The sequence below is a fragment of the Tympanuchus pallidicinctus genome, unplaced genomic scaffold, assembly GCF_026119805.1.
Source record: "Tympanuchus pallidicinctus isolate F22 unplaced genomic scaffold, pur_lepc_1.0 scaffold22, whole genome shotgun sequence".
Taxonomy (NCBI): domain Eukaryota; kingdom Metazoa; phylum Chordata; class Aves; order Galliformes; family Phasianidae; genus Tympanuchus; species Tympanuchus pallidicinctus.
The window spans coordinates 777,127-794,081 of NW_026294739.1; the positions used below are offsets into that span (position 1 = coordinate 777,127).

The 16,955-nt window shown below is 44.6% G+C and overlaps 2 protein-coding genes across 9 annotated transcripts in view; one reads left to right on the forward strand and one right to left on the reverse strand.

Moving 5' to 3' along the window:
* PLEKHB2 (pleckstrin homology domain containing B2) overlaps positions 1 to 16,955 on the forward strand; it is a 418,604-nt gene that overhangs the window by 7,441 nt on the left and 394,208 nt on the right. The window lies entirely within an intron of this gene.
* The window catches only part of YEATS2 (YEATS domain containing 2), a 43,426-nt gene continuing 26,891 nt past the window's right edge, over positions 421 to 16,955 (reverse strand). For 4 of the 6 annotated variants that reach the window (XM_052685571.1, XM_052685568.1, XM_052685566.1 and 1 more), the window contains 12 exons: positions 16,645 to 16,818; positions 14,810 to 15,008; positions 12,379 to 12,510; positions 12,058 to 12,156; positions 10,963 to 11,074; positions 9,967 to 10,040; positions 9,130 to 9,209; positions 8,030 to 8,231; positions 6,702 to 6,928; positions 5,495 to 5,569; positions 4,060 to 4,133; positions 421 to 3,270 (listed from right to left, as the gene is read on the reverse strand). In XM_052685571.1, the coding sequence (XP_052541531.1) occupies positions 3,162 to 3,270; positions 4,060 to 4,133; positions 5,495 to 5,569; positions 6,702 to 6,928; positions 8,030 to 8,231; positions 9,130 to 9,209; positions 9,967 to 10,040; positions 10,963 to 11,074; positions 12,058 to 12,156; positions 12,379 to 12,510; positions 14,810 to 15,008; positions 16,645 to 16,818 (1,557 nt within the window). In that variant the 3' untranslated portion in view covers positions 421 to 3,161. The remainder of the gene's footprint in view (positions 3,271 to 4,059; positions 4,134 to 5,494; positions 5,570 to 6,701; positions 6,929 to 8,029; positions 8,232 to 9,129; positions 9,210 to 9,966; positions 10,041 to 10,962; positions 11,075 to 12,057; positions 12,157 to 12,378; positions 12,511 to 14,809; positions 15,009 to 16,644; positions 16,819 to 16,955) is intronic. The other 2 variants (XM_052685569.1, XM_052685570.1) reach the window with 2 other exon arrangements.

Sequence of the window (16,955 nt, forward strand, 5' to 3'; positions counted from 1 at the left end):
TCAGCACAGCACATCACCAAGGCAGCACGCAGGGACCCTCTGAGTGCAAAGGACTTCATCTCCTTCGGCAGATGGCCCAGTGTCTCCCAGGCTCACGTTCCAGCTCAGCCTGATGCTTCCAGGCCCTTGCTAACAGGGAAGGAGCAGAGCAGGACACAGATATGCCCACGGATTGGAGCCAGCTGTCAGCTGTTGGCGGAGGCCCTTCTTGCCAGAAGGGATGGCTAATAAGGGAGCACAGGGAAAGCAGGAGAAGTGTGTGCCAGTGGGTAGAGCTCACCATCATCACCACACCTTCACAAAGCTGCCCTTTTGCTGCAGATATGCTTATGAATATAAGGGCAGGGCATTACAAAACCCCTTATTCTGTGGGCCTGGAGCAACCTAGTTGGAGTGACAGGTGGCAGTCAGACAAACCCATCACAGCTAATAAAAGAATTTATTGTAAACATATGTATCTTACACAATTATACAATATAATACAGATAACATGAAGGCTTCAAACACCCAGCATTACAGAGGGGCCACGTTTGTAGAGAGTTCTCTCACCTGTGCCCCCATCCCCAGCCATTCGCACAGGCACTTCTCGCTGACAAGATTTTCCTCCCACCGCTTTCCAAAAGACATACTGCAAACATCTCCTACATCCAAAGCACTACGACAAATGTGTTATCTTCTAACAGATTTTATTTCTCTTCAGCAAATGCTATCTATTATTAATGCAGCAGAATAGCCCGTGGTTGCTCCGAAACGCCTCAGCAGCAATCTGCGGCAGCAGCACTCTGCTGCAGGGCTGCCCCACGCCTCCCACACTGATGCTGTTCTATGCAGAACAGCAGGACATGGGCGAGGACACCACCATTTGCAAACAGATGCCCACACTGATGCTTCTCAAGCACTGCTCTGGGCACTGAAATCTCAGAGCAAAGCCCACAGGAGCCGGGGGCTGGGAACGCGTGCGTCACTGCAGCAGATCTTAGCATGGCTGCATTTGCCCAAAGGCCGTTTCCTACACACCCCATCACAGCAATAGTGACAGATAGCTCCAAAACACCCTTTTGTAAAAGTTGTATCCAAGGAGGCTGGGCGCAGCACGGACTTGGAGCTCACATCCTACAAACAGCACAGGGCCAGCAGCCCCAGCTCCCTGCACCTCCCCCTGCGCAGCTCAGATATAATCACCACCGCTCAGCCTCTTCACACTGATCCCTGCAAAAAGCCAACATCAGGGCTAAGCTGTGCACTTCCTGTGCTGGGCTCACCCCAACAAGCCAGGATTGTCCTCTGAATCCAGAGCATCCAAAAATAGCATTTCCAGGGGAACCCAAATCCTTCTTTGAACGCTCCTTGGATTTCATCCATCAGTTTCCTAGATCCAAGGGCCAGGCTCTGCCACTTGTATTCAAACAGACTCGACTGCCCCACCAGCTCTCAATGAACTAGGAAGGGGCCTGTCTGCAGACCTTGGCTTTATCCAGGTTGGAGAAAACACGCAGCATCTCATCTGAGGTACACAGCACCTGCAGATCGAGAACTGCACCCAGCCGTCAGCTCTCCTTGGCAGCCTGAGATCATCACCCATCTTCCAAAGTCCCTGCACACAGCTGGCATTACCAAGTCTTCTAGCCCCAAAAAAGCACCAAAAGGTAACATCTTGAAGATTTACGTTCCCACTCCAGGCCAGGAAAGATAACTGCAGTTTAATGTTTATAAAAGGCTTTGTGCTGTCAAAGCACAGCACCAACAGGAGTGAGAGGCCTCAGTACATCCCTGTGAGGTAGGTTATCCTGCTCCCCATGCTCAGAGATGGGGAAACTGAGGCACGGAGTGATTAAATCAAAGGCCATGCAGCAGACCAGTGACCCAGCTGAGATCAGAGCACTGGAGGCTCAGGCTGCTCGACCCGTGCTCCACCCACCTGACTGTGCTGCCTCACGCATCTGAGAGCATGATGGTCCAACAGGAGTCCCACCAACTTGCAATGGATTACTGACATATGAGCAAGCACCCTGGTGCTGGACACAGGGGCAGTGGGGAGAGCAGTCTGGGTGCTGTCATCAAAGCTTCCTTGAGAAAGGCGTCACAAGCCAGCCTGCAGACACGTCTCCTGCAGCAGTGACATTCCTGAGACAGAAGTCCTAGCACGAGCAGCAGAACTTCCTTGCAGTCGGGCTATCAGAGGAGGTCCCCACAAGCAATAAGCCTCTGATTTCTTTGATCTCATCAGGCTTCTGTGAATTCAGAGCTTCAGTCAAAGTCACACCTGAGAACCTGGCTCTTAGTGAATGCTGTCAGAACAGCAAGGCTAAGCTGGGCACATGCCTTCCAAAATTCACAGCAGCCTGGGGAGGCCCTCGCTGGGCAAACAAAGGTTTCAGCCAGTCCAAGCTCACAGACACTGAATACTGTACACACTCTTCACCTTTCTCACGCAGAAGCAGCCAGACCCATCTTACCAAGTCTGACCATGGTTCATTCATATTGACTGAGCACGTGCCAGTCCACCTTCCTCTCTGAGGTGACTGAGAACATCAGATGGGAAACCTCCTCTGAAGAGGCCAGGTGTTACCTGCTTGGGTTGCACCCAGCTGAATAAGCAGACAAGCAGCCCACCCAGCTGTATTCCAGTCACATGATGCTCAAGGAGGACTGGCAGAACTTGGTGGGACCATCAGCCTTCTGCTCCCCCACCTCGACCCTAAGCAACCAACCCATCCACTTGCTCAAATGACCCACCTTTAAAAGCTGACCTGGAATTCTCTCACATTCCAAGTGACATAGCAACTGTTCTGCCCACTGCATGGGGAACCAACTGGCATGCAGTATGCATTAAAAAGCATAATTTCTTTTGTAAAAAAAAAAAAAAAAAAATTAATCTCATCAGTACAGCTCTTGTCAGAGACTGTGGAGCCTCTCATAGCTAGCAACTTGATGCAAACTGACAGTGTTTGTTCAGCCACTGAACATACACTTACCAAGTAAACACTGACATTTAACAACTTGATTTGGAACAGAGCATCACTTTGTTGCATTAAGGTGCATCTTTAATTGGAGGTAAAAGATAGTAGCCCGATGCTATAAAGAATACAAGTGTCCTACTGGATTTGTCATCCCAGCTTCAGCCATAAATTCATTTTTCCCGTAGCATCTTCTGTGCTGTTTCATTGCTCCTCATTTAGTATCTTCATGTGTTTGTTTGTGAGGAAGTCAAGAAAGGGAATATTACAGATGGCTTTGTGAATATTCATCACTGTGATCTCTCTTGGAGTCCTGCAGGGAATGCATCACAATTTTTTTGTAACACCAAGACATAAAGCAGCAAGTCACTAAGTTTACCAATGGGAAAGAAAAAAATGCAAATCAGAAACAGGATAAAAAAAAATCAGGTGCCAGAGGAACAGACCAAAACGAGGCATTAAAATCTCACGGCACAGAAGAACCGCTCCCAAGTGGCTGTGGGAACATCTTGGGCACTGGCACAGCAAAATGAAGTGCCAATTTACATCTTATATATATTGAAGCACATATTAATAAGTTTTGATATTCTATAGAGGTGATAGTTAAACTAAGCACTTTCTCACTGACCTAATTCTTCTAATTTCATGTTGCCAAACATGAATCAAATGCAATCCAATGGTTACTATAAAAATCACTCAGTATCTGAGCCATAGAAGAGCGTATCCATGAAATACACTCTAGAGTGCTTTTCACCAAGATCAACAGTATCTGGGTTGTTAAAGTCCTAGCAGGCCACGGGAAAGTTCATGGTAACTCAACTGGATGAGGGACTGTCCTTCCATTACAGCTCAGCTAAAACAAGTTATCTGCCTCTGAGCGGGGCAATACCAGAGAATCCTGCCTCAGTTTTTAATGTCTACTCCTTTGCTACTACGGAACTTGATGACAGCCAAGCCCCTCCTAAGGCCTGCATCTTCCCAGAACACAGCTCACACACGGTCCCACAGCATGGAAATCCCTCGCTCACATGGTCTGAGCCATACAAAATCTGACCCACTTCCTCACGCAGCTCCACGTTTAGTGCTGGCATAAGTGCTGTACCTGTTGTGAGGGGCTGTCTGGTAAGCCACTGCCAGTGCCTGCCGCAGAATGTCGCTCATCAGCTGTTCAGTGGCCTGTGACAAAAGGCGACATCTTAGGCAAAGAAGAAAGCAACGTGCTTTTTGCATCAGCATAACCAGACATCTAAAGATGTGGCTCGCTTCAGTCCTGCTTGACAGCCAGGCGGCTTTCATTAGCACAGCACTAAGGCTGGGTCTGTACTCAACAGAAAGCAGCCTATTGCCACACGCACTTCGTGACTCGGCTGCCCAGCCTGGTTTCTCTGTGGACCCCCAGGGCACCTGAACACAGCAGGATGGAGCAAGGCCACATCTGCTCTGCATTCCAAAGGCCATTCACACACCACAGCTCCACACACGGATGGCAGATCTTCTCCTGGGACTTGGCATCCTCTCGTTAGCTCTTCCCTTTGCCCACCAGGTTTGCTTCAGGCACTTACACGGGAACCTCGCACCCTGGATTGCAGACGCACAGCAAATGTATGCACTGCATGCTTGGCTCAGGAAACGTTAGCTGGGGCTACTGGCTTTTCTGAGCCTCTCTCAAGACCAAAGCAGAAGTTTCTGGGATTTTTCACACAGAAAAGCTGGAGTATAACCCAACAATCATACTGGAGCATTCTGATGGCTAAAGCTGTGTTTAAACCCAGATATATCCATAACTGACTTCAACTGTAGGAAGAGACAGCGCGAGTGGAAGTGTGCATACATACATACATACATACAAGGTAGCTCAGAATCATTTAGCTTTTAGAAAACCAATCTGCTGATAAGCTACAGTCTGCATAAACATCAAAAGTCATCTTAGGCTTGAAATACAACGGAGCACTTCTAAAAATAATCTGCGTTAGCCTTCAGCCCAACCCTGGGAACTCTAACTCCAGAGACTGTTTCTCACCAAAACTTTGAACAGAACGTTTTTCTAAAATTGAGCATGACAGGCTTCTCATACAAGGGAGAATTGCTGCCGACTGCAGGCCTTCAGTGGTCTCCCAGTAGAAACAACACAGGCAAAAAAAAACCAACTCAACAGTATTTAGGAAAAAACAGCTGATCCTCTTATAAAATAATCAAGTCTTAAATAACGTTGGCAGATTTTTCCCCTTACAGTTCTGGAAGGTAGGACGAATAAAGAGATACTTCCAAAGTTAAACAGAAGCCAGTATCTTACTGGAGGTCAGAATCTGCAAATCACTATCTTGTGTCCAAGTCAACAGATCAGTTAGGAATCTGGAAACACATACACAGAAATACACAATTCTCTTTGTCCAGCTAATATCTTTCTATACATGGCACACACACTGACATCAGACTCTGCATCCCTTCTGCATATCACTTTGGACAGTCCATTTTTCTTCCTACACTGCTGGGTTAACACAGTCCTACAAAAATGTCATTGTGAAGTAACTTCTTACCTTTAAAATCATATCTTCTATTACTGATGCATAAACATTCCTTTGTACCTCAGCAGGCTGAAAGGAAATTCCTATCTGTGAGACAGAAGAAAAAAAGAGATCACATGAAATAACACAACTCACATTTTGGTACAGAACAGATGACAACGACATAACAGAAGCAATCTATGATACAGGGTATTTGAAGCCCAAGCAAGCAGGCTTCCCACTGCTTTCCAGTAGTATCATCTCATTTAATTAAAAAAACAAAAAAAAGTAAGTCTGGAGAAAGTGAAGCTTGACCACTAGTGCAGCATGCAAAAAATGCTTCTCAAACACAAGAAAAACAGAAGATTTTTACATTTGCTGCAGGAAATCCACACAGAATATCAGTTATATTGGCACTTCTGGACTGCTAACGAATGTTCCACTTTAAAATTGTACATATATTCAGTCCATGTATTCATAAGCTTTCCCATACATAATTATGACAACTGTAACAGCTCTAAACAGTACTCCTGGCAAAATAACAGTTGTGCATCAGAAGAGTTCCACCACTGAGCCTCACTGCCCAGCTGGGCTCCCAGCATGCCTGCACCCATGACACCTTTTTGCCTACATGATGGGCACTCTGCTAATCAAGGCTTTGTCCCTTGGTGTCAGCATCTGAGGTAGAGAGTTTTCTTTTTTCTCCACAGTTGCTGCAAGGAAATTCTCCCCATCTCCCAGCAGAGACCAATCCTTCCTACAAGCTACGTAAACCACCTTCCCCCTTCGCTTCCTGCTGTGAGATAAGGCCACCCTCTCCCTCTTTTGCTCTAATTTGAATGAGGGAAGTGGGGAGGAAAATTGAGCTGTAGAGAATTTTGCTGTGATCTTTATGCACCCTTTCCTAGGAGCAGCAGGGGTTCAAGCCAAAAGATTTCACAAGGTGGGCCAGGAGGTATTCTATGCCAGTGCACCTCTTCCCTCATTACCTCTTGCTCCCAGGCTCGCCTTTCCAGCACTAAGCCTTGCAGCATGGCTACTCTGAAGTGATCTCCCAACCAGCACGCTTCACTTCTGCCAGCACTGATCAGCAGTGTTGGAAGCCAGTCAGATTTAACAAAGCTTTGATAAAGGATCCAGAGGCCCCCCTACAAATGAATGCAAGCCAACTAAATAATAAATGCAGGGCCACAACTAGTTGAGCAGCAGTTCCTTATTAGCTTTAGGATTCACTTATTACCTTCTCTGCTGTGTCTCTCACGAACTCTGATGCAGGCAAGGAAGCCAAATAGAACTTCATCTCCTCTTGTTTCTCCTCCTTTTCTTTTTTAATGTTTATTTTCAAAGGCTCACTGAAGTTGAGAACATCCACTTCCTCTTCATGCTCGGGTTCTTGTTTCAGGAACTGCTGCAGTTCCTCTAGTTTTCGGCACAGATCCTCACCACTGCTGTAAGATGAAGGGTATTCTGAAAAAGAAGCCATCAATTAGACAAATGATACATTACAGAAAGCTGCTTACAAACAGATGCACATGCAAAGTATGATAAGAAATTCTGGTAATTAAGAGTTTTTTTGTAATTCCTGTCAAACATACGGATGAAACAAAAAGCAAACTGCCATTGAGAACTTTCTCATTATGCCCTCATTCCCCTCTCGGTGCTCCCTCCCATCTGCCCCACACCAATAAAGGCTGCACTTCAAACAACACAACCCCCAAAACATTCTCAAAGAAGCTTTCTGACAGCTGTCCAGACAGTCTGATGCTCTTCAACCTGCTCAGAGAACTGGACTTGTAGTGCTATGCGGTGCCTACACCTTTTTACACTGTGACAGTCCTATATATGCATTTTTGTTTGAAGGTAAGTTAGAAGACAGATTCCCAATGAAATTACAGAAGGTTAAGAACACCCAGCTTTGGGAAAGGGATTGCCTGCAGGTGAAACAATGAAGCTTTACTGAGGGAATGGCTGAAACTACAGACGTATGTTTCACTCACACTGCAACGGAGTTCTGAGATCCCAGAGCTGTAGAGCTGTAGCTATAGAGCTATACAGGCTGTAGTGGCACCATGTGAAGCTTCACACAGCCCAATTCACCGCACTTCTGGAGTCAGACTAACCCCCACTGTGCTTCACACTGCTGCTGTCAGACAATCTTTTGTACCTGAAGCTACTACACAGTTTGCACACTTTGAACAGAGGCCGCTTGCCAATAACGTGCAAAAGATCACACTGCAGGTCTGGAATCATCCCTCTTAATGTTTTTCTGCACAATGGGCCTCAAAGGGCACCCAAAGCACAGTGAAACCCAGAAAAGGCTCTACAGAACACAAGGTTTGGTAGGGACAGCTTCACTTACATACTCGCCATTTCAGCCTGCAACTTACGTTATCCAGAGTGAATTAAAAAAAGCCCAAAAAACACAAAATAAGAAACAACAAAAATCAAACTCAAAGCAAGAAATCTCTTCTCCTGAAAAGGCAGCCTGTAGGTGAGCACAGCCATTCTTGAGGCAATTTAACCAGCAGTGCCTCTGGCAAAAGGAGTTCTCTGTGCCTGCATGCTCACCTGGCTCGCTGTCTATCTGTGTCAGCACATCTTCAATGGAGTCCTCGTCGTTCCGCAAGGTCTCGGGGTCAGGAGGAGTGTAGCCATGGCATCGACACCACTGCACCACATGCTTTGTCTTCAGGGGTGTAATGCTGTGAAATCTGGGGTGCTTCTCTATGATTTCCTGCAGGATCTTTCTCACAGTCATTGCTCGTTGCCACTATGACAAACCAAGGGGAAACTTAAACTAGCTGAAACGTTTCAGGCTGGATTATGACCTACAACATGACTTTCTCGAAAGTAAGGGTGATAAGATCAAAAACAAATGCAAGAGGCTGTCCTAATCTTTGCCAGTTCTGGGCAGGTCATTGAAACCTCTTTCTCATCCAACCAAAACCCCAAGGAAGAGTGACATACATTTACTGGGGCCCAGACAAACTTGCCTTGACTTGAATTGCCTCCTCTCCTAAATAACATTTCAAGATGCATAATGAAAGCAATCCAATAGAGCAAACAACGCTTCCCAAAATTTTGGTTTAACTTTGTTTACTTATGTTTGTTACAGCAGATGGTCTTACCAGTCTTACCACCTTTGCTGCTTACCACAGCAAAAGCATAAAACTACTACAAAACAGGAGGAAACATAACCAGAATACAGACGGATCCAGATTAACTATTTACTGCTGTTGAACAATCTGTGACAAAGCATTTCAGTACCAGTACTCTCAAATTCTCTTCTGATGGAAAGCAGCCACAGTCTCACAAAAAGGTGGACAAATTACATTGTGGAGAACTCCCATGCCCATAACATGCCACGAAGGAATGACGAGGATAAAGCAGCAACACAATAATTTTCAAAAACTCTGTTTTTTTAAATATTTCAGAAACATCTAACTTTGAATTAACTGGAAGATGACCTTCAGAGTCCCTTCTGCCTGAGGAAGGCACTGAACAACAAACTGGAGCACTACCCAAGGATCAGTAAGGAGTGCATCCACCTCAAATGCAACAAACTGCTTCAGAGACAAGGACAGCCAGCAATATGGAAGGTTCTGTAATTCAGAAATCCCTCCCATTTCACTAATGACTGCTTACAAAACAGCAGAGAAGAGGATTACCTCGGCTGCCCTCCTCTTCCCAATATTCCAGCTGTAATACTGTTCCACTGAACCAGCACAGTAAGAGCTTACATCTTCACCTAAAAAACACAAAACCAAAAACAGAATTAGGTTTTAGAAGTTCAGTAAAATAAGTTCCACTTTTGATGCTGTTTAGTGGCAAGAAGGAGCATGACTCTGCTTTCAGGACCAAGGACTAGCTCACAAATGCTGCTCTGAGACCAGCACAGATGTGTGCAGCACACACAGTTCTCTGGATGTACAAACAGCATAATTCTTGGTCAGGATACACAGACATCTCTGGCTATGGGCAGGTTAAGCTTCTTTTCCACTCCCCCCAAGATGTAACCATATAGAACTGTAAGTCTGTCTTATTGGTCAGACTCTGTTCCATTGGAAAATACACAGCTACCTATTTGCCAACAATTTACAATAAGCACAAAACATTTAAAACATTTCATGGCAAGCAGAAAGGGATGGGGTTCAAATCCCCTGTAATGAAAGCCACACTGCACTGCCTGCTTCTGCTTTGCTGACTGCACTCATCTTGAGAGGGTCTGCATACCTGGGGTCCAGGAACACTGGTCAAAGTGCATTAGTTACCAGGAAAGAAGGTGCCTCTCAGTTACGTACGTGAGGAAGAGGAATGCAGTTATAAACACTGAATGTTTCAGTGTAAGCTACCACCTTTTGTTAAAACAAAGAAAAACCGTACAATAAATAAATTCCAGTGTTTAATTTTGAGCTATTGCCATATTTGAAAGTATTTCTGAAACCCTGGCAATAAAAAAAACCCCTCTGAAAATAAAAAGCAAAGCCTTCTCATCCACCACTTACTTTTTTCAGCAATTAATGGAACCTTCTTCACTATGGCTGTTAAAAGCTGCTGGGTGTTCTCCAAGTATTCTATGCTGCAAGGGATAAAGAGACTCACAATGAAGAATACTGTTGGAAGTAAGGAAACACACGCAAAATGTTCCAAAATCACTGCTAGTCTGTGGCCCCAAGGCACTGAACAGTGCTAATGTGGGGGTAAACTTATGTTTGAAGAGGGTATTTTAAGCAGCCCTTCCTCTTTCTTAAGCATCCACACCTGCAGCTTCATTTGTCAAGCTGAAGAAACTTAAGACAGCCTTTTTTGGGCAGGCTTGGAAGAAATCCCTGCATCTTGTAATATGCAACACCATTTTGAGGGATAAGCAGCAGTGGTTAGTACAAGCTGTCGCAGGAGGAATGTGGGACAGTGCATGGGATGCTGCTTTGTACTGAAAGACCACTCAGGAGTTCTTCCACAAATACGGCATTGGATTTCACCAGTGAAACAAAACACTCCTATTATATTTATCCAATTCCAACTCTGAACCGAGGCAACTGTCACACTGGGTAATTACAGAAATATGGGACCTTATCAAGACTAGAGCAGCAAGCAGAGAGACGCGCTACTTATTTCAGCTGCTCCCTCGTTAATCTGCATTTTACTGGGCACAGTTTGACCTCAGTAAGAGCACAGAACAGCAATGGGAATTGTATAAGCAGAGGATGATAAAGGAGGTTTAGCAGCTTGAGATTTAGCAAACCCCAAAAGAACAGCAAATCTTTAATTGTATTTTTTTTCCTTTCCAGAAGCCCTGAATACAAATCCACTAACAAAGAAATTATTTCAACTCTCTGAAACAAATGCTGGCCAACAGGATTAGTACCGACACAACAGCACACGTGACAGAAGATTTCATGTTTGTGTCAAGCTTCTAACAATGCTGCACAAATTCCTAGGGACACCTCCATTTCCCCTGGAATTTCTAGGATCAGAAATCCATGCAGACAAACAATTACTTGATAACGTAGTTCCCAAGTTCTGAATTCTCTTCTGTTTTCACTGCTGCTTGCCCTTCCTGAGTACCCACAGAAGTGCAGTTCTGTCCCGTTGAATCAGGCTCCATCTTAACTTCAAAGAAACAGAACACGTTTCAGAAGACAAAAGCAGCCATCACCTTAACCAGTGTGTTGAGCGAGACTCAATAATACTAGATGTCTTACATTAAGTAACATCACCTCATTTCTTGTTTGCATTCTACTTGCTACACATGAAGAATATACACCCTTCAGCTGTGCTAACAGAAAACCACCACAGCAGGACCAGCTCCCCCTCCGAATCTCAACGTTTTCTTATCTCATCCCTTTCAGAATACATGTAAGTGCACAATAAGTCACTGATGTTTTGCACACGACTGCCTGAATGAACTGCTTACAGATGTATGCCTGTCTTCTGGTAAGCAAACAGCTGACAGAAACCTACTAATGATTATAGCAAGAAGTGGCACCAGTGAATTTTCTCACATCTACAACAGAACTCAGGAGCAGCAGGAGAGAGATGTTCAGCTCACAACAGCCAGACAGCCTGGTATTCACCTGGGATGGGACAGACACACAACAGTTCTGCAATAAGAGGACTTTCAGCTCTGGCAATGCACAATCCTGGAACGTTCTGCGGGTGTGTGGACATGGATGTGGCTGTCCACTCAGCCTAATGCATTGGCACGGGGCAGAAATAGCACTGCTGTTTACATTCTCCAGTGAGTTTGAGCACAGTCACCATCACAGTCACTGCTGTCCTCAGAATAAAGTACGTGTTTGCTCAGTGCATTTCTGCAGCAATGGATTGAAAGAATGGATGTTTGCTGCGCTCACAGTAGCCTTACAGAACATTGTCTTTCCTCCCTGTATTTGCCTACGCTATGGGTTTTGTCAAGGAGGAAGAAACTGTTAATTTCCCAGCCCCCAGATGCCATTTAACACTTCATTTAAACCCTGCTAGCAACAGAAATACAAGAAACCCCAGTCACAGGGTCTGCTTTCAGAGCCAGGCCACCCGCACAAAGCAGCAGTGAATATTTCCACTGCTTATCTTACTGAGAAACTCTGTGTTACCTTTAGTGATGGATGCCACAGAGGGACTAGAGACAGCCGTACTTGCTGATGTGACAGCTGTCACAGCTGAAACTTTGCTGGTAGAAAGTGACTGTATCACTGGAGAGGAACAGGAAACAGTTAGGACAAAAAAGGAAGCTTTGACAAAAAACCATATTGAGAATCAACAAAATATTTGCAATGCAAATTTTAGGGATGAGCCTCCTTGCTACGTTTTCTTCTATCTGTAACCTTGGACCACTTTGGCCAACAGTGACCAAGAGCTACTCTGTGTCAAAGGGGATTTTCAAACACCATCTGTCATCCTCCTCTGCCCTTTACCTTTGTTCATAGGCATGAGTATTGTCTGAACACCTCCAGAAGCTGTGTTAACACCGAGCTGTTTAAGCTGGCTGGGAACTGTCAGAACAGCCTGCTGTGGACTAGACTGATTTGAGTGGATTTTTAGCAACCCTGTAAGAAGAATGGAAGACAAAATGTTAAATAAAACACACCATTTTGTTTATCTCCAGTTATTTCTCTCCCTTCCTGCCTGAACTAGGATGGCCCTCAATTAATAAGCCACAGTTCAGTGAACTGTCTGTCTGATGAATTTCTGCTGACATGGATGACTGCTGAAGCGCTGGGTTGCCTTATATGCTGCACAGCACCAATATCTGTGAGGGCAGTTTCCTCATTACTGAATGAATCTTAAACAAATGCTGATGTAACACAAACTTTTTGAATGAAGCAGGCTCAGCACAGAGCTGAACACTCTTATCAGAGCAAGACAAAATTAGAGCATGACTTGCAGCTCTCCTCTCCTTTCCTTGTGCTCGAGTGTTTGGTGAGCCAGTGACCAACAGCTCTGCTGTACTCAGCCCCTTGCTGTGCTTTGCCAGTGCCACACACACCTCTGCAGTTCATCTGCAGTTAGTGAAGCACAATCAACCACACTTCCATGAAATGATGAACCCAAGCCTGTGAGGGCCTGATGAAGAACATACCTGAACTGAGTGTCCCATGTATTCAGTGCCCATAGCAAAGACATCTATCTGAACAGACAGATGATCGAGCTATGAAGCGTATCAAGGGGAGGAGTGAATAAAGCACTGATTTTAGCCAGGGCTAAAACAACAAGCAGGACATTCTGGTATCACCAGCATCCCATCACCTTGGTGGAAACCAGCACAGCTGCAGACTGTGCCATAGGGCAATGAGTGAAGAGCACTCACCTCCTGCTCCCTAGCTCTCTCCTCCACACCACCATTGTGTATGGGCCTAAATCCATCGTTTCCACTAGTAAACTAGCTATTTTCTGTACAATTTTATTTAATGTTCTGATTAATTAAACTTCTATCCGGATTATGGGCATTTAACAAGCTTTTATTTTAGAAAATTGTGAACACCACATTTCATGATAGTAATTTATACTCATAAATTGTTTCAAGAAAGTTTCTATTCCCCTTTTAATATCTCACCACTGCTTAAGTGTAACTGCATTCCAGTCAGCAGACATGCAAGGGATGGTGAAGACATCGCTTGGTTTTGAAAGACACATAGTTGAGATTTTGAACCGGGCTAACCTAGCACTGCCAATTCAGTTGTAAACGTCACAGTCCATCCTAAGACTCACTTAAATACAAGCCTACGTTTTTAGAATGAAATCTATAATGCTATGCATTTTGGCAAAACCTTTTCTTCTGCCTCTGACAGATGGGAATCCAGATGATACACTCTTGGACCGATACAGCAGCTTTAATCTGAAAGCTATTTAAAGTGGCACATTTCCAACAAAAAGCCTTTCTACTTTGTTTGGAAAAAGGAAAAAGTTCAACTGCTTGTTGCAGAATTGCAGCTTCTGTTATTTATTTCCGAGCTGTGGAAAACACAGAGTGATGGAAGGATGAGTTTGGAAGTCTGTGTGCACAGGAAATGAGAAGGGCTGCTTCAAAGACACTGTCACACTGAGCAAGCGACGTGAAGAGCCTCTCCCTTTTTTACTATTTGTAATCTTCCCCCTCAGTAAGAAGCAACTTTGAAGGAACATAACACTCCAGGAGGTAAATCAGAAGGTAAAATAAAATGTTCTGATTTTAACTCATGATGATCAAATTAAATCTGCTATATTTGCTCTCCATAATGCAGAAGATACTGCAAGACAATAAAACTAAAGGAAAACAACACCCTACGTACAGGCAGTCCATCTTTATTGCCTTATCTTCATTAATTTGACACATTCCAGCTCAGATCTACCTCACTGGACTCTACAGATTTTTTTTACTTTAAAATATTCGCTTCCCCGTTTAATCAAAAACTCTCTCCAAGACAAACAGAGCAGATGCAAAGCCTCAGAGCCAAGTTTTGCTTAAGCAGCTCCTTCAGCTTCCGTGGAGGTTCACTTTCACAACCTGAATTGAGACTGCAGCATCTCTGATCCCTGACAGTTTCAATATCATGGTACGCTATATCCTTGAACACATGGAAGGCACCATCTACAGAGGATCTGGAATGAAAGCTAAAATTTGCCTCCAATATTAATGGGCATCTTGCACTGCTATTTGCATCAGATGCAGTCAGTGTACCGTATTAGGATGCCAACTCTTTGGCTAAAAGAAGAGTTACCCTACTAAGATTCAGCTTAGAAAGTGTGGCTCTAGTTTCACCCATTCACAAATGCAGATGCCTCTACATGCTACTTTTTACACTGTAGACACCCAAAGAACACTCAATTCTAACTTCATAAAGGCAAAGCACAAATGGAGCTTAATACCTGATACTGCAGCTTTTCCAGTCACGGGCGTTGACGTAGTCACCAGAGAAGCAACACTTACAACAGCAGAAGTAGCAGTCTTGCTCACTACTGATGAAGCAGACTGGGTCTGGTTTATACAGACTTGGTGTTGCTGTCCGGATGTCTTTGCTGCAGGAGCTCCAGAAGACGATGAACTGGAACCTGCATTATCTATTTGCTGCATAAGAAAGAAAGCAGTAATGTTCCTTCTCATCTCACAGATGATTCAACAATAAGCAAGAAGAAGGAATATCTAGAAATAGAAATATAGAAATATAGAAATATCTAGAAATAGAAAGGCAAAAGCTTCATCGTTAAGAAACAAGTAAGAAACAAGCATCTATCCAGAAGTCCATATGCAAAGATGGTAAGGGTAGAACAGAAATAAATAACATTATGTCATGCACTCCAGAACTGCTTCTACAACTGCTTTGATGGTACCTGGAGCCAGCAAGCAGGTAAACCTCCAGATGAGCAATCTGGCCCAGGAATATTTCCCCACTGCTCAGAAGGAGAGAAATGGAGCTCACCTGTTAATGCAGGTGTCTGCACTGACTCACACAGAAGTCATGCTTTGTTACAACGTTAGACACTACCTAAATCCTACATCCTCTATATACTTTCTTTCACTGAAAGAAGTTTGGACAGGAATAACATTGATCTTTAAGGTAATTTGCACATTACGCACTGCCACTGTTTTTGCCATCTACTGGCAAGTGAAACACCTTAACTTCACAGAGACCACAGCTCTTCTGCTCTTCAGTTAACAAAATTAATCTGAATGACTATGGCTGACACTCATATTAACATATATTATTTTGGTTAGACAGATGTGAGACCTTTCCACATCTGCTCACCAGAGCTGGAAAGGCTCTTGGACACTCAGAATCCAGTCCTCAAGCAGGTCCTGGTGTCCTGGCTGCTCTGTGACCTGTCTGCAAGCCTGTGACCCACGCAGGGACAGGTGGGCTGATCAGTGGTAGTGACAGTGGTTACTACAAGGAGGGGGGGGGAGCTTGAGATAAAGGAGGTGGATGAAAATTCCAATCTTTGTAGCTTCACTGACAGCTGTAAGAACAGTGAGTAGCATTTAAAGTAGATTTCAGCCTTTAAAGCAATACACACTGATATAATCAACACAACCCTGATAGATGCCTGGGTTCAGTTCTCCAAGGCACCATGGTCTCAACCTGCAGCTTTGTTAATCTTTGCTCCCCACACAGGAGAAGCAGGAAGCTTCTGGGAAACCCTTCTTGTGAGCTACACTTTACTCTATGCTGTCTCCTCTCCACCTCACAAACTCCATCTACCCTCCAGGTGGGCAACCTGCATTGAACGGTTGTATCCCCACTCACCCTAGGAACACAAATGTTTTACTTTCGACCTCACTCCAGGGCAGAGCATCTCCTTTCCTTCCTGGACTGTGTAACTTCCCAGGGCAGAGAGGAGCAACATCCCCTGAACACAGACAGAACCAAAAGGACACTGAACCTTGGCCACTGTGAAACGCGTTCATGACAGACCAGGCTTTAAGCACCGTGGGAAGTCTGATTTCAGAGTAGTGGCCTACAGTCTAATTACTGCTGGCTTTCACTGCCCTGCTTGGAGGCAGATTCCTGCATTTTACACTCTCCTGTCAGTGACAGATTTGGAGTTTAAAGGGCCAAAAATCTGTACTATTGCAAAAGGTTTCTGCATTCTGCACTGGAACACAATTATAAGGCAGATCAACCAACAGTGCTGGAAAGAAGAATACCCATAAACTAAGAGGTGTAGATGCTGTATTACAGCACACTGGCAATACTGTGTCTCACCTGGGCCACCCCATTAGTGGGAAGGGCCACAGCAGGAGCAGCAGCTGTGGTGATAACACCGCCTGAGACCCTCAGCACCGTGGTGCCAGGTTTGGAGAGCTGGGATGAGGCAGACACCGACTTCAGAGACCCGTCCGATATTTTCATCAGTGATGTCTGTCCACTGGCTGCAGCCTTTGAAAAGAAGTTCAGCACAAGGTAAAAAGCTGCAATACTGTTCCTGTGGGGTTTTGTTTGTTTTTCAACCAAATGGCATTTATAGTACTGGAATTTTTCTTTTTTTAAACTTTTCTGCGACAAGAACAACTGCA